Source organism: Kwoniella shandongensis, chromosome 2, assembly GCF_008629635.2.
Source record: "Kwoniella shandongensis chromosome 2, complete sequence".
NCBI classification, from domain to species: domain Eukaryota; kingdom Fungi; phylum Basidiomycota; class Tremellomycetes; order Tremellales; family Cryptococcaceae; genus Kwoniella; species Kwoniella shandongensis.
Window position 1 is genome coordinate 1,543,977 of NC_089288.1, and position 16,513 is coordinate 1,560,489.

General features: G+C 49.6%; 6 protein-coding genes across 6 annotated transcripts; 2 read left to right on the plus strand and 4 right to left on the minus strand.

Annotated features, from left to right (window-relative positions):
* Positions 1-126: 126 nt before the first annotated feature.
* On the minus strand, positions 127-1,127 carry CI109_101236 (uncharacterized protein; the record flags this gene model as incomplete). The annotated part of the gene is made up of 5 exons (XM_065966926.1): positions 127-354; positions 460-599; positions 657-704; positions 791-1,024; positions 1,079-1,127. 5 exons carry the CDS (start codon positions 1,125-1,127, stop codon positions 127-129), a joined length of 699 nt encoding a protein of 232 aa, XP_065822998.1.
* A 399-nt stretch (positions 1,128-1,526) lies between these two features.
* CI109_101237 (uncharacterized protein) lies at positions 1,527-5,557 on the plus strand (the record flags this gene model as incomplete). The annotated part of the gene is made up of 7 exons (XM_032006578.1): positions 1,527-2,199; positions 2,260-3,088; positions 3,146-4,126; positions 4,185-4,483; positions 4,548-4,649; positions 4,714-5,309; positions 5,426-5,557. 7 exons carry the CDS (start codon positions 1,527-1,529, stop codon positions 5,555-5,557), a joined length of 3,612 nt encoding a protein of 1,203 aa, XP_031859094.1.
* A 288-nt stretch (positions 5,558-5,845) lies between these two features.
* Positions 5,846-8,254, minus strand: CI109_101238 (uncharacterized protein; the record flags this gene model as incomplete). The annotated part of the gene is made up of 6 exons (XM_032006577.1): positions 5,846-5,989; positions 6,074-6,562; positions 6,628-7,442; positions 7,490-7,581; positions 7,641-7,776; positions 7,843-8,254. 6 exons carry the CDS (start codon positions 8,252-8,254, stop codon positions 5,846-5,848), a joined length of 2,088 nt encoding a protein of 695 aa, XP_031859093.1.
* Positions 8,255-8,883: 629 nt separating this feature from the next.
* CI109_101239 (septum-promoting GTP-binding protein 1) lies at positions 8,884-10,017 on the plus strand (the record flags this gene model as incomplete). Its single annotated transcript, XM_032006576.1, has 7 exons — positions 8,884-8,960; positions 9,020-9,103; positions 9,192-9,270; positions 9,342-9,494; positions 9,580-9,699; positions 9,815-9,892; positions 9,958-10,017. 7 exons carry the CDS (start codon positions 8,884-8,886, stop codon positions 10,015-10,017), a joined length of 651 nt encoding a protein of 216 aa, XP_031859092.1.
* A 527-nt stretch (positions 10,018-10,544) lies between these two features.
* On the minus strand, positions 10,545-13,655 carry CI109_101240 (uncharacterized protein; the record flags this gene model as incomplete). Its single annotated transcript, XM_032006575.2, has 4 exons — positions 10,545-10,631; positions 10,704-10,786; positions 10,850-11,976; positions 12,040-13,655. The coding sequence occupies 4 exons, from the start codon at positions 13,653-13,655 to the stop codon at positions 10,545-10,547; spliced, it is 2,913 nt and encodes a 970-aa protein (XP_031859091.2).
* Positions 13,656-14,875: 1,220 nt separating this feature from the next.
* Positions 14,876-16,491, minus strand: CI109_101241 (uncharacterized protein; the record flags this gene model as incomplete). The annotated part of the gene is made up of 7 exons (XM_032006574.1): positions 14,876-14,920; positions 15,005-15,649; positions 15,707-15,751; positions 15,804-15,855; positions 15,932-16,047; positions 16,119-16,211; positions 16,276-16,491. The coding sequence occupies 7 exons, from the start codon at positions 16,489-16,491 to the stop codon at positions 14,876-14,878; spliced, it is 1,212 nt and encodes a 403-aa protein (XP_031859090.1).
* Positions 16,492-16,513: the final 22 nt, after the last annotated feature.

The window sequence follows — 16,513 nt, forward strand, 5'->3', positions numbered from 1 at the left end:
ATGCGACACAGTTGACTCGGTTGACGGTCACAAATGAATTGGAATTACCCCTTTCTTTCCCGGAGCTACTCGCTGAGTGTGTCCAAACTCAAGCCAACGCGACAGCTAAGAGCAAGCGATAGTGTACTATCGCTTTTTCGTACCTCTCCTCTTTGAGGCGCTTTTCTGCACATCATCGCTATTCAGTTCCAAAGCTTCGGCCTCTGTCAACTCGCGATACGGTGTTCCGGATCTTTTGGATACGGGAGAAGGTTGTTTCTCAGGAGAAGGGGCTCGAACAGGTGTGGAGACGAGGGAGTCGTCAACGGTAGTTGGGGGAGAAGCAGAAGGCTTCTTGGAGTAATATCGCCCGGCCTAGACGAAATCACACAATGTGTCAGAAAGAAGCCTTGTCATGATAGAATAGGTATTGTGGCGGACATGGTCTCGTATGAGCCAAGGAGGGAGAAATCAACACACCTGAAGGAGCATGAGACCGGTGAGCATAACAGCTGTCATTACGTTGTTGGTTGCGAGATCTCGAACGGCGGTGACCAGCGCAGGGTAAGTGGGATGGTCGTGGAGAGATCCCGGTAAAGGTGAGGGGAACAGAGCGATTGCTAAGACAACATATCAATCAATATCCTGCCCCAGCTCCGTTGAGCCCTTCGACTTACTCGGTCCGACATCTGATAATTGGGTGTAGGCAATTGCAGCAGAAAGTACTGATGGTGAACCCCTCTATCAGCGCTTGTTCGTTTAATTGAAGATGCGTATGATGGTAGATGCATGACTGTCGTCACGGACTTACCAAAACTTCCACCATCAAAGAGCACTTCCCCCCCATTACCTTTGTATCCCTTGATACCTCGCCCACACACGCTCAGAATAGCCACGAGCCCAATGATGACATAGACCCATCCCAATCCCTTTGGCGCAGCATTCAATAGCGAATAGTATTTCACGGACGTCGCCAAAGCTTCAGGAGTGACAGGATTTCGCCAAAGAACATTATGATCTGCTATCCAATGGGTGGATGTCGTCCCTGCGAAAAGACGTAAGCTTGTGTCTTTGGAGAAAGAAAAGGAGAAGTACTTGCCAAGTAAGAAACAGGTGGACATGGTGATAAATGTCGTTCTCCATACCATCTTGCGTGCGGTCGAGTCTCCTTTCGTAAAGGAGTTGGGCACAACAAATGCAAATGTAATCTGAAGAATGGATGACAGAATAGAAGAAGAGGAATGTCCACATACTGTCATCATCATCACCGTCGTCAATAACGTATAGTACAGGGTACCCCTACGGCGTGACAGCAAAGCGGAGTCGATGTCGATCTCCGAAGGTCCTTCGGTGCACGGTGTTGGTAAATGTCTGTTCGCTTGATCATCATCATTCCATCTACATTCTTTACCTCTGCAAAGCATCTATTGACTCGACTAGACCTCAGTGATTCCAAAGCAATTGTACCAAGGAGATTTATATCGCTGTACTCAGATCTCGGTGCTCATTGATACCCAGCATACTTCTCGCCGAATCACTATCTCATCATGCGTCGCTTAACGCCCTCCACTCTCCGTCGAAGGGTTTTACCCCCCATCTCTAGAAATGTACTCAACGTACCATCGACAAGGAGTAGTCGGACTCTTCAAACAAGCTCTATAGCCTTATTACCGCGATCAGTATCCTCTCGACGGACGTTCATTGCTCCTTCTACACCTGGGGCTGCTCCCCCAGAAGCGACTTCGCCTCCTGAAGAACCGATAGAAGAAGCCGATCAGTTCGAGGAAGAACGAATACCTTCATCATCATCTTCGATCGGAGAAAAAAACCTAGCGTCACTCACTACGGCCGTCACACATCCCACTTCCCCGACTTCGCCATTATCAGACGAACTTCAACCCGTCTTGACCCATCTTTCAACTTCGTTCTTACCTCGAAATCAACATCTGGCAGAAGAACCGCTCGGTCGAACACCTTTCACACACGTTATCACGTTCGCAGATGGTAGACCGCAGACTGAGCCTGCTACAAATGAAGAGGCTGTATCAGATCAGGATCCTGAAGCTGTCATGGCGTTGGTATCGCCATTCGAAGGAGGAGAGGTATATGTTGGAGAAGCTGTGAGGAAGTTGGCGAATGAGTTGGAGGCAGATGTGGTTAGAATAGATCTGGTAATGGGAGTAGGATTGGACGGTCTCTCATCGCCTCTTGGTTCTCGCCGTGCGTTCTTTCCCTCGTCTCAGTGACTAATCCTTCTTGAGTTGACGTTGTATCAATTAGTCGCCGGTCCTCCACCTTTACCTCTTTCGATCAACCCTTTGTACGGCCCCGCACCACAACCGAGTTTTGGACAACGGAGAGAAGTGGAAGAGCAAGAAGAGGCAGAGGACAATCAAGGGATGCCAGGAATGGCGTTCACTAGTGTTCCAATCGCAGTGCTTGGAGGCGGTGGCGGAGGTGGTGCTGGGATGTCACCCCTCGGAGGACCGATGGAGGAGGATGTAGGATCCGGTCAGATCAACGAAGAGTGGATATCTTTCTTCTCAAAGGTCATCAACGCCGAAACCACAGAACCTGGGAAGAAACGGATCATTCTTCTCGAGAACACGATCGCGATGTCCAAGACCTTCTCGATCTGGTGGCCTTCGTTGGTTGAAGCTGTTCGAAGACGGAGGAAGGGTGTCCTGGCAGGTACAAGGAACGGGCGAACGGGGAAAAAAACAGCTACCAAAGTCCCAGAACCTATACTCGAGTACCCGACCAGCATTGTGCTCCAATGTACCCCTTCTCTGCTCCTACAACATACTACACCTGGCTTCCCATCGACCTCCACAACGAAAGGGAAGGACGAATCGAGCCATGCGTCTGAAGTTGAGGGAGAACATGACGAGTTTGGAGGAGATTTGGATGGGAATCTAGACCCTGCTCAAGCGGCAATCTCGGCCATCGAAGAAAAGTTCAGAAGTATGGGAATCAATGTCCAGCATCACGTAGAGGTCGTCAAACCTCCGCGAGATCAAGCCAGATTGTGGTGGAGCAGTGAGGAGAGCGATGTGATAGGACGCAAGGATGGTAACCAATCGAGGTTCAAAGCAATGCTAGGTAAAAAGTGAGTCGGGCTTAGACGAAGCACTGCATTCAAGGCTTTTGCTTATTGGTATATCAGTTTGACCTCTGTCCTTCCTCCATTCGGTGCTCGCTCTGCCGAGTCCAATCAACCACGTTCTAATCCCTTACGACGACTGCTCATGAACCGTTTCGTCGGTTCGCAATCGAGACCCGATAATCAGGAGAGTAACGCCTCGTCGCTCATTTGGAAAGCCTTCCCTATCATACCTTCACCTCAACATCGAAAGAAAGTCGAAGAGAAGGAAGCTCGAATATTCCATCGACGAGTATGGAGTGCAGCTCTCCTATCTCGAGCGGTACACAATCTCGGTGGTGTGCTCGAAGATCCTCTGGAAGTCTTGACGACGAGCGAAGTGACAGGTCGACCGCTCACACGGAAGACTGAATCGAGCAGTGTTGGTAAAGGATGGGGAAGCGCCGTTATCCCCTGGGCCGATGCCACGCATATCGCCAGTATAGCCCTTGGTCAAGCTGTGCAGAACGGCCAGCTCAAGGATGATGTCGCTGTGGTCAAATGGCAGGATATCATCAAGGCGAGAAAGGCCATGGCGGAAGAGAAGAATTTGACATCGGAGCAAATCAAACGATATCTACCATCAAGCACAAAGACAGGTCCGAAGAGTACATCGTCGGATAAAGCGTCGACATCGCAAGTTCTGGTAGACCCCGTTGTGGAGAAGATCAAAAAGGCAAAGGATCTATCACAACACGAGAAACGACTATTACCATGTATTGTCGATCCTTCCAAACTCGCATCGACATCCTTCAAAGACGTCCACCTTCCCGAGAAAACTATCGATGGTATCCGATCAATGGTCTCGCTTCCACTTCTGTTCCCAGAGGCTTTCCGAGGTGGTGTATTGAAGGATCATGCGACAACAGGGGCGTTGTTATTCGGACCGCCAGGTACGGGTAAGACGTTGCTTGCTCGTGCGGTGGCTGCCGAGAGCGGAGCGAGAATGTTGGCAATCCAGCCGAGTGATGTGAATGATATGTATGTCGGTGAGGGAGAAAAGCTGTAAGTGCAATGATTTCCCCGCTACTGCCATCTTTGCTAACGACATCTTCGATGATAGGGTGAAAGCTGTATTCTCTCTCGCTCGACGATTATCGCCTTGTGTCGTCTTCCTCGATGAGGTGGATGCGCTCTTCGGTGCTAGAATATCCCGAGGATCAGCAGGATCCATGTCGCATAACCTCCTCCTCACCGAATTCATGCAAGAGATGGACGGTCTGAGTTCGGCCATCGCGAACAAGGATAAACGATTAGTGGTCGTTGGTGCCACAAACCGACCGTATGATTTGGATGATGCTGTAATGCGAAGATTGCCCAGAAGATTATTGGTCGATCTTCCAGGAGTGGAAGGGAGGAAAGGTAAGTTGTAGCCGTGCTATGTGATATGCGTGGAATATTGTTGACTTGGGTGGACCATCACTAGCTATATTGAAGATCCTCCTAAGGGGTGAGACCTTGGGTGAGGACGTGAATTTGGATCGATTGGCAAAGGATACGGATGGTTTCTCTGGATCCGATCTCAAACGTGCGTAACGGATTTGCAAAGTATCATTCAAAAATGCAAACTGATAGAGGGTTCCGCCATACAGATCTATGTGTTAGCGCAGCGTTGTCTGCCGTGAAAGACACGGTCGACGTCCCTTGGCGAAACCAATCTCTTTCTACAACCAGCTCCTCGACTTCTTCTTCATCGTCTACTGCTCAACATGCACCACCGGCTCATGGTGGCCCAGGCGGTGGGATGCAAGCTGAAGTGTTGGTAGTGGCGCCCACGCAAGGCGATGGCGGTGGTGGTCGCAGAAAGGCAAAGGTCACAAGACAGAAGACTGCCCCGATGGCTAGTAGTCACTCGGAAACTCTCATGACCTACCAATCAGTCTCCTCCACCCCAGAGGACGAGGACCGTCGCGGGATCGTAGAGTCCGAGTCGGGCGAAGGAGAAGGAGAAGCGCAATTCATCCCCCGAGAAGAGGAAGAAGAACGTCAAGACGCAAATAAAGCAAGATCAAAACCTGAAGACGAGACAACCGAAGATGATACGATATTCCAAGAGATTGTAGGAGAGGACAGTGCGACGATGGTAAAACCTAAACCGAGGGTGTTGGGTTGGAAACATTTCAAAGTTGCTTTAGAGGAGATAAGACCGTCTAGTTCGGAAGAAGGCAGTTTACCAGAATTAAGAAAGGTGAGTTTGACTTTTGAGTAATGCTCCAGCTCCAGCGTCAAGCTTGAGCAGCGTATAAGTGGATCTATGTATCAAACAAACGAATGCTGATTTCGTTTCACCCTTACCTCGTATAGTGGGCCGAACAGTTCGGTGAAGGTGGAACTAGGAAAGGGAAGAAGAGTGGATTCGGAAAAGGTTTCGGATTTGGCGATTTGCCTTCCAAAGATAGAGAGTCGGGATATGGCAGAGTTCAGCAGGACGAATAGAATGAAGTTGAAGTTGAAGCATGGCACGGTATGAGTCGGAGTGATTATCCTTAGAGTGTACATATTACTCGCATTGAATGCATTGCATAGCATATCAAATACAGCACGATTGACTGTATGTGTGCAACGCCTTCGCGTCGACTATCTAGGTCCACACCGAAGTCAACACAAGAAGCCCCGCTTGCAAATTAGCTCATTGATGACATTTACATTTTGCGTCACATTACAGTATACGAGTATATATACTTTTTGCAGGGTATCCCACCTCATCTACCTTGGTCTCACTCTTCACAATCTCAACCTAAGCTTGTCCAACCTATCTTGTAATTCGTCAAGCCTCTTTTCTCTCTTCTGTATTAGTTTTTCTAGACCTTCTGCCGCTGCTAGAGGTTTCGCAAGGATCTGCGTATCAAGAGCAGTCGCGAAGCGGGTCTGAGGGACGGGGACAGAAATTAGCTCGTGTTCTTGTCCACTGAAAGACAATGCATTTGCAGCAGGGGGGAAACCACAACCCACCTGAAGATCACCCTTCATCATCCCTGTTACCCTCTTCCAATCTCTCCAGAATCTCTTCTGCGCTCTTCCCCACAATCGCTGACCCATCGCCAACGACGCTACGACACTCAATAACCCCAAGCCCGTCGCCGTTCCCGCGGAGATCAGATCCACAGGCGGGACATAGCTGACCCAACTCATCGAGACGCCTAGGAAAGCCGTGCTGTACGTTGACAGTAAAGCGCGTTGAGCGGACAGTTGCAAACGAGGCACCGACAGACCGACCAGTTGATCCCGTCGTATCAGTATCGGTGTCAAGAGGGAAGTAGGAGCGAGGGGGGGTATGGATAGGGAAAGTGTGGAGAGATGGTTGGAAAGGAGGGGAGATGTGAAAGGATGAGTTTTGGGTTTTGGCCCGTGAGTCGGATTTGATAGTTGTCGAATGATATGGTCTGCTGAATGGTCGAGATCTGTCTGTAGTTGAGATAATTCTCCTGTCTCAAATATAATCTACTCGGTAAAGTTCATCAGCTGATGTCGCATCTCCATATCAATTGCAGCTGAATGTCACCCACCTGTCTCTCCAGCTCGACACCAAATCGATTCCCCAGATACCCTCCCATTTCCAACGCAACATCATCAACCCTCAGCCTGCCTACCAAACCCAACCAGCTCAGTCTCCCATCAAAGCTCCTCTCAATATCGCCCTTCAGCTTGTCCATCTCGTACTGCACGCCACCTTCCACCATCGCCCCATCTATTCCCCGACTGGACACACTGGTATGTTTCGCTTTGGAAGCAGCTTGCATGGCCGATCTTCTCAGCTCGGAAACGGTATGAGATGCCGCTCGAGTGCTATCTCTATCGGCGGAGATTACATTTGATATGTGAGAAATCGCAAGAGTGGCTAATTGTTGCGCTGTGTGAAGTTGAGGTTGAGCAAGGGAGGACAGGGACTGGTGGAGGGTGGTTTGGAGAGGACCGATATTTGAGTGTAAGAATTTCCGTTGAAATACCTCGAAGGTGTGGGCTTTGGAAGCAGACGTGGATGCGGAATGGTCTTGCAACCCAGTAGCCAAGGCGTCAAGAGCCGTCAAAGCCTTCTCAGCTTGCACGAATGTGATAGTCGACGTAGCTTGGTCAAATGTTGTACCGTCCAGACTTTCAATTTTGATTCGGCTGAGTTGATCTCGCAAGCTAGTTTCGACTGTCGATTGACTAACGTTGGGTGGCAGGTGTCCATTGATCACAAAGTGGACTGTTCCTTGTGCCAAAAGTGAGGGAAGCATGACGGATAATTGTGGGGTGTCTATGAGTCGGATTGGGTCGAGGACGACGATGTGAGCGTCGGTAGACAGAAGGGTAGACAAGGCGGCATCGGTATCTTGCGCTGTGTCTCGTCAGCTACTGCGCGGCAGGTAACGCAAAAGCACTCACCATTCACTTCAACAACATCATATCCGCTAGCTTGAAGCCAAGATGAAGGGATGGCCAAAGCTTCAGGATCTCTATGCAGCTTCACGTCTTGTCTGTAAGTGGCGCAGATCAGCTACTGTTGCACACCTTCCGCAACAAGCGTTCAACTGACCTGATCTCGAATACCTCGATATTGGAGGCCTCATGTCTCCTTAAAAGCGCTTGTCTTGTAGCTTCCGAGTCAGCCAAGGGATCCTGCAAAAGAGCCGAAATGACATCCTGGGGTGCGGCTAGATGATCACCGAAAACTAGCAGGGACGAAATTAGTTCATCGTACGTTAAAGCAACGTCTGCAAAGCGAAGGCGCTACTTACCACCTATTCTACCTCGACGTTGAGCTTCCAAATCTGACAGGGCTGCCTCGACTCTTCCAAGCCATTCGTCCGCGCCTCCAATCTCGGTAACGAGTAAATGTCGGATATCCTCCAGGAGTAAAGAAGTCGAAGCGGCTCCAGCTACAGGCACACTTCGCGCAGGTCGTGAAGTCGGGATAATGTCTACTGTCTGTTCAGGGGGACGGATAGCAGTGGCTGATGAGGCGTAAGTTCGTTGGGAAGAGACTTGTATCCGCCTACTGAGGGAGAGACCTGCTTTGCGAGATTGGGAAGTTTCATTCGAGATTGGTCGACAATTTGAGCATACTGCTCGAGACGCTCCGACGTTGCGGGCAGCAAGCTGTCGAGCTGGAATAGAAGAGGTCGACCGGACGAGCTTGCTGAGTGACATAGCGATGTACGTCTTTTGTGAGATTACAGTGAATAAGGTAGCTTCATGAGGAATGCAACAGTCCGACTTGTTCACCTGTAACCTACAGCCGAAAGAGAGAGAGCGAGGACGGGATCAACCGGTCAGGTGAAAGACAACATGAAATGTATTCGAGTACCCCACTTTGTACCTACACTGACCGACGCGTCAAAGCTCAACTCGCAAGCAACCTCAAAGTCAACGTCAAAGCAAGCTCAACAACAACATCATCATCCTGTTTACCATCACTCATTGCTATTCAACCATTGCCCTCCTGCATAGAGCTACCCATCAATCCCTTCCGACAGTCCACCTCTGCCCTCCTCGCACTCACGATATAACGACGCCCTTCACGATCTCAACCAGTCACACATCACGCTAGAATACGAGTCCGTGCTCATTCACACCCTGTTACCTTTCACGACCGTCATCGCATCACCTCCCGCTTCTCGTCCTGCATCTTCGAGGTATCAACAATAGGCGTTCCTCTATCGCGTTCAAGCTTTCGTAATAGCAGCTATCGACTTCAATCATCACCTCCACTGCAAACATACGACCTCATCGTTAATTGATTTCTCCTACAAACACCACTACCACTTTCAACATTCAGTATGACTGACCAAGGCTACCAATCATCTGGGTCGGGCAGTGGTCGCGTTTCAGGAGGAGAAGGCAGTGATCGGAACTCGTCAGTCCCCCCACTATCATCCAACCAAGCGCTGCTAGCTGATTTACTTGGATATGCAGGATCGTGCTGAAGGTCGGGATGGTTGGAGATTCGCAAATTGGAAAGACATCTCTGATGGTCAAATATGTAGAGGGGAGCTTTGAGTGAGTGCACGTCTCGACCGTTCGGCTGGACTTGTGTCTAGAGGAGATAAGAACATAGCTGACTTGACGGTGATTGGTGACATTGCAGTGAGGATTATATACAAACGTTGGGTGTCAATTTCATGGAGAAAGCAATCAGTATCCGAAATACAGAAATCACATTTTCAGTGAGTCAGCGTCCCAATGCCAAATGCGATGAGCTGAAAGTAACAGAGAAGCTGATATGTTGGTATTCTAGATATGGGATCTGGGAGGACAACGCGAGTTTGTATCGATGTTACCTCTCGTTTCGAATGACGCGGTTGCGATACTGTTCATGTTTGATTTGACGAGAAAAGCGACTTTGAACAGTGTCAAAGAATGGTATAGACAAGCAAGAGGGTTCAACAAGGTGAGCTATAGTCATCACTGAGTATGGACATCGCATCTGGTGGTGAGTATGAGGCTTAGAGCTGATTATTTCGTTGACGCTATAGACCGCTATACCGGTATTGATTGGGACAAAATACGATGCGTTCGCTTCGTTCCCGAGAGAAGAACAGGAGGAGATTACGAAACAAGCCAAGCGATTCTCAAAGGCAATGCATGCGCCCTTGGTGAGTCCCCTATGCGAACGAGGGAGCAAATTTAGCCCCTTTGCAGTGTGTCATGCAATGTATTCTGTTGTTGATGAGGGAGAATTATCGCTGATTACGTCTTTCAACGTGCTAGATCTTCTGCTCGACATCACATTCCATCAACGTCCAAAAAATATTCAAGATCGTGCTAGCGAAGGCGTTCGACCTGAAAGTGGGTATCGTTTTGCTGTGGTTTTCTAGGCCTTGAACAAAGCTTACCCACGACCTGCGTGATAGTGTGTCATACCAGAAATTGACGAAGTGGGCGAACCGATCTTGCTCTACGTGGATGTGTAGCTGGGTTGGGAGTTGCGTTGGCGTTAGAGGCAGTTAGCGCCAGAAGGAGAGGCGGTAACTGTCAATGGGGTAGATCGAGAGGGATTTGTAGAGCTGTACAAATAGATTATCACAGTGCTTTTCTGTTCGTACTTGTTAAATACGGTAAAGGCATTTTTGACATATCACAGTACTCGTATGGTATCCACTGTGCGATCATTCACATCGGCCTCTGATTACCTCGTAGGAGAAAAGGGCAGCTTTCCAAGTCCGAATGCAGTACACTTTCCTTAGCCTCGCTCTCTGCTAAGTGTAGGGCTCATGTGATCACCCTAATGCATGCTTTGTCTATAAATCTATGTACAACATTATTCAGATCTGAAGCTTGAGTGACATGTCTTACTGTGTCGTGAGGGGAAAATGTCACTAAGACATGGACGGTTGGATGAAAGATCCAGGGGTGAGGCTGTATGAGCGTTGTTTTGATGGTTTTGTGAGAGTACCACGCGGAAACGGCAAACATGGGGACTTGAACGACCTTTATCTCGTCATCGTCGTCGCAGCACCACAATTCCAATATCAATCTTTAATGCGTCCAGCGCTCCTAGCTCGCACTTCTCAACGAGGATTTTATACTGCAATTAGAGCAATTATGGTCAAAACCAATCAGTTGAACTCGAACGAACGAGGACGTAAGAAACACTTACCAATTCTTGAACGGTCGATTCGCTCTGACTGATATCCATCTTACCCTTCTCCCTTAAGACTTTCTTCAGATGAGCTTCGTATACTATCATCGCACCAATCTGTCGTCAGCTTGATTTCCGTATGGACCAATAGAGATGTGACTCACCCGAATTAGCATACGCAGCGACTCTTCTCGCATATGCTGCCCGGTCGATCTGCCCTTCTTGCAACGCTTTCCAGGCAGGGTGGTACAGCTTGTGGATCTGCACTCCGGCTGCTGCCCATTCTTCCATCTCTCCCATTTGATACTCCAAGTTATCACTATGGTCGTGATGAGATGCAGTCGTAATGGCGTCTTTGTTGCTGAAAGTATTCCCAATCGTCTTACGAGTTTCTTCATCAGGATGTTGGTCCACCAGAATCTCCCATTCGGTCGACTTCCCCAATGTCGCTTTCACTTCTGTCAAGGATCTGGGCCAATGAGGTGCATCGACCAACATTGGCGCGACGTGACTTCTGATCTCACCCAGGGAGACCAGACGCTGAATAGCAGGAGTAAGAGCTTGCGACATGGCTTGCCATAGATCAGGACGATGGTCCTTCGGTTTTCCGTTCGATATCGGCGGGCTAACCACGGTCCCAGAGAAAGCGATGGAAGGGGCGCCGATCTCGGTCATCGGGGTCATCGCTCGGTCCGCGGTGTGCATGTCCTCTGACATTGTGGGGGATGTTGGCAGACTCATCGAGATAAGATATGATGGTGCTCTAGGTGAGATCCAATCGACTTGTCCAATCTGGTGTTGTGCCGCATGCTCGTGTTCGCCCGACTGGCCTGTCCTCACTGTAAAGGAGTAGACGAGAAGACCACCGGGCTTTATTTCCTTCGAACGAGCTTTCAACCATGCGGTCATGTCCTTTTCCGCCATTTGCGACCTCTCCTCTGCGTGTGTTTTGAACTCGTGCAAAGGTCTAGTCTCGACCACCCCATGCAGCTTACTAAGTTCGCCCGCACAGATCCCCAAATCGACCGAGTTCGGTGGTCCGGCAGCTTCCACAAAATCAGCAAATGAGAACGATGTGAGGATGGTCGGTGTTGGAAGAGCTTTGACCTTCCGGTAGGATGAAGGCATGGACGCCAAGTTCTGCTGCAATTGTCTAATATCAAAGCTCGTGTCGCATTGATGAGTTATTCCGAAGACTTTCTTCGGCTTGTTGATGCCAGCGGATCGAAGAGATAGCGATTTTATCGCTTCAGCGATGACTACACTTGGCATCTCCTTCTGACATCCATACCTGCGGACGATATCATTAACTTTCGCATCGACGAAGGACCAGAGCATCACTGAGTCTACTCACTCGACTATTTGGTACTGTTCTTGCTCGGGTAGGAACCGAAGGCGAGTTTTGAGTACCTTCTGCATCGCGGCAAAGAAAGGTACGTCAAAACTCCATTCCTCCTCTGTAATAGTCTCTTCTTTCCTCTTCAATACTTTCGAGCTGCCAACTTGCTCAGCCTGAAGACGTCTTTTGAACGCTGCAGCAAGTTCCGGACCTAAGTACATCTCAACACCTGACGAGCTATCGACAAGCTGTTCAATCGAATGTGATCGGTCGGCCAGTGGATCAAGACGTCGACTGTTGACGGTTGCATGTCGTCTCAAGCCGGACTCGCGGTTGATTGTGGTCGCGACAGGACTTTTGGAGCGAGATCGTTCCAACCCTCGGGGCGACGAAGTGATAGGCTCTGATGATTCTCGGTGGAGTGGATTACGAAGGCTGTTGTGGATGTGATCACCACCTGGACGGACGGTATCTTGTACTCCATCTGATGAAAGTGCAGATGTGAATGACGCATCGCTCAGTCGACGTTCTTGCGATGCAAGTAACGGCAAGGCCGGAGCAGAAGACGATCTTGGTATTGCGTAACCGTGATCGTGCTCGATCGCCCGGTGTGAAATCACTTGTGAGGCAGAAGGCTGCGGTCGATAGTGATCTGAAAAGAAGCCACTTTCCGCTGGAGGCTGGCGTGTATGGTTGACTGGAGGCAAAGGTGGTGTGCTCTCCAACTGTCTTCTGTCAAAGCTGAGAGGCTTGAACTCGAAAGTCATCGACGGGACTTGGGATGAAGGAGAGACAGGTCCAGCCAGTAGCGATCCTCGTCTTTTGCTGCTACGCCTAGTTTGGATATTGGGTCTCGCCGGTCTGTTGACAATGATACGTTCGCGTTGTTCGCGGTGTCGATAACACCCATTATCGCGAAGGTTTTGAACGCTCGCTCTTCCAATTACAGTGGCGAGGAGATGATATGGAGCTTCGGCTGCTGTGCAATCTGGTGAGCATCGAAGGTGGTTGTCGTGTCCGCCGGATGGAGTCCTGTGCCTGCTGATAGAGTGTCGCTGGTGCGATGCTGAGAGGTGATGATAGGACGTCTCAGCTTGACCAGTGATACCATATTCAGAAAAATGGATATCGTAGGGAAGGGGTGGAGGGGTCAGCGGAGAAGTAGCTGTGGTAGAGTGGTGATGACCGTGATCTGAAGCTGCGGAGTGATATCGACCAACCAGCGGAGAACGAGCATGATGACCAGAAGCATGGTGATGATGATGATGCTCGATCCCCAGTCCGGAAGGGACATGGCGATGCCCTTGGTATATGTTATTCTGATGTGTCCCCAGCGAAGCCTGCACTCCACCACCAAGGCTGCCATGATTTCTGGTCAGATGGGCAGTTTCGCTGTGAGAACGGGAATGTTGCGCGCGAGGAGTCATGGAGGAGTCGTCTGCGTACATGCCGAAGGGTGCTCGAGGATCGGGAACGGGGGGAACGAGGCTGTGTGTACCAGAGGTGGGCGAAGGAGAAGAGACGAATTCTTCTGTGGGGAAGGTTATCGCACTTGAAGGGTTCATGTTGTAATACTGCTTGACCTGTACCTGTAGAATCAGCTTGCTGTATAACGACCGTGAACCAGGCATCTGGCTATGATGGTACTACAATGGGCTGATTGAAAAAGTATTAAACCTTGATCATAGCGATCCGTCTACAGGTGTTTCAGGGCGTCCTTTCTGGAATGAAGGTGGTATCCGGTGCAAGGCGGACAGAGGAGGAACGACGAATGAACGCAAAAGGTATGGTGGGCAACTCACTTTTCGAGCAGGGTCCACACCTGGTTCACTCTGTCCATATCAACCTACGCTTAGTACAGCCGACTAGCCCACGAAGATCTTCTTCCGCGGTCTAGCAAGTTCCGTGTTGCCTGATATGACTCCCGGCTTCCTCCACCTTGACACACTGACTCTACCGCGGGATTTCTCCTTTGACAAGGGCCTGTAAGTACCGTCGTGGGGGAGTGGTCGTCGTAAAGGGATGGCAATATGGGGAGGCGAATCTTTATCGCAGTGCTTCACGGTGAGCGCTCTTGGATAAGGTCATGGGTGAAGCGTAGGCAGAGAGAAGTCGAATATGGTGAGGAGAAGGGAGAAACCGGCTTGATGAACTGATCTTAGTCGCTGCGCTTTGTTCGGTTGATAGTTGTTCAATGTGATCGACAAGCATATAGGTCGAAGGAGAGTGTGATGGAAAGAACAGAAGAATGAGATATGGTATTGTGTGAGAAGGGTAACAAGAAGTTTAAAGTCGAATGAAACGTCGAACCCGGCGAGATCAGTATTCCAGACTTTAGACATGCGCACGGTCACTCGCGCGCACTCATCTCCGTCCCTCTCCTTACTTGAAAATGGGGATCTAAAAGGTATAGTATAACAGCAAGAAGGGGGAGGAGTATGCATGACCGCGCTCGGTTCGGTCAATATGACCATGCACGTAGTCATTCTCTATTGTTGCTGTTGTTGGCGGACGTAGGTGTCTGTGCAAAGGGAGACATCATCGCCTTGAACAACCATAATCCGCCGAATTGCGGACAACGACCATCCAACCGTTGCTGCGGATTGGATTGCTCGGTCTTTCCACGTTATCCCCTTGAAATTACGATATAACTCAACCATTTGGAAGCACAGAGGTTACGGAACAGATAGGCACAACAATCAGAAAATCGCAATACGTATGCTTTATTAGCGCGATTCTGACGATCACAGCGGTTCTAAGTGCTGGCTGCATGTAACTTTACAACAACATATTGTAGCACTACAAACAGACAGGCACGCCATGCCTGAATCTTCATACATACGTCGATCATTCATGCAATCGTTGTGGTCGCATACTTCGCTTCCTTCTTTCGAGCCTGGTCAAAGTCATGGTGCTTCATCAGCGTACAAACGCTCGATACGGCTCATCGCTATTGTAATAAAAAATACGGGCAACTTACCATCGAGATCAGCTCGTTCAACCTGTGCTCACGCTCCGTCAATCGTTTCTCTTGAGCTTCGAGCAGTCCCTTTATCACCTCGATTGGCGCTTGTTGAAGGTTCGTCGATTGTGCTGTTTGAAGCAAAGGTGTCCGAAGGTTGTCGGCAACAGGCAGAAGTCCCGAATTTGCAGCCGAGAGAGCTTGAAGGATTTGGTTGATCTGAGCAGGATCGATGAGTTGACTTTCGGACGTCTTAGGTTGCGGTAGTAGCGCGTCGATAAGATCCATCGGCTGAACGCTCGACACAGAAGTCTCCTTCGCCTCTGAAGCCACAGGAGGTTCTGGTACCATCGGAGAGTGCGATCGAACCTCGACCTTGGACCGTAAACCACCATTCGTCACGCCGTTCAGTCTTCTCAATGCTCCTGTAGGGGTGTCATCCGCTGCGTCATCTCCCATCTCTCTGACTGCTTGCAAACTCATCGTCCCCAAATCCATGATCGAACTCGCGCGACGGTTAGGTCTCGAGCTTGTCGGACGCTTGCTGGAGAATGACACGGAGTGACGCAAAGTTGATGAAGGTTGAACTCGTGGCTTTGGTAGAGGTGTGGCAGGGGTAACAAGAGTAGTTGTTGCTTGCGGTGGATACAGCTGGTGATCTTCCTGAAAAAATGTTAACAGCGAAACTAAGCTCAAACGATATGTATTAGATCTACTTACGCGCCAACTTGAACCATGGTTGGTGTTCATGAAGCTTTCCATTGCCTGGTTGAAACAGTGTCAGCTAAACGGAGAAGACGGATATACTCTTGCTCACCTTGATATAAAGTCGTTGTCTTTCATTCTCAGTTTGCTTGTTTTCGTTGTCCCTATACACTCAAAATCAACTCAGCTAACTCGACGTCCACGACCGCTTATATCGAACGGCTGAACACCGTGGCGTACCTTTGCGTTTGGACGAGTAGTTCCTCTACCGTGGTCAGCTCCTTGGTCAATCGCTGGACTTCCGGACCGGTGTTGTTATTGATGTATGTGTCGAGCTCCACATTTCTGGCTCGAAGCTGGAGACCATAGACCGATCAGCGACCCCCCTACACGAGTGAATTGCAAAAATAAGCATTCGGTGACTTACCGAATGCGAGGTTTTCTCCAGACTCTCATTCTTCTTGATTAGCGCTTCGTTGTAATGCTTCAGTTCTCGGATGATGTTTCTCAATTCTGAGCACTACGGTGTTGTTGCTCAGCCCTAATACGAAGCGAGTTAACGTATCGAGGTGATGTTGGCTCACATTCTCGCTCTGCTCTCCAAGTTCTGTGAGCCGTCCAGAGTCAGTCCCAATAGGTGTGCTGACGATATATGCTGATCCTCTTTTCGCTGCTATCGAGGACGAGGTCGCTGAATTTCTGTTGACTCGTGAGATCGACCCGGATCGATGAAGCGACGAAGTCATGTTGAAGGTGGCCGTTGGAGTCGAAGTGGGTAAAGAGGAAGAAGCAGAGAACATCTCGACAGTCCAAGATTTGTTC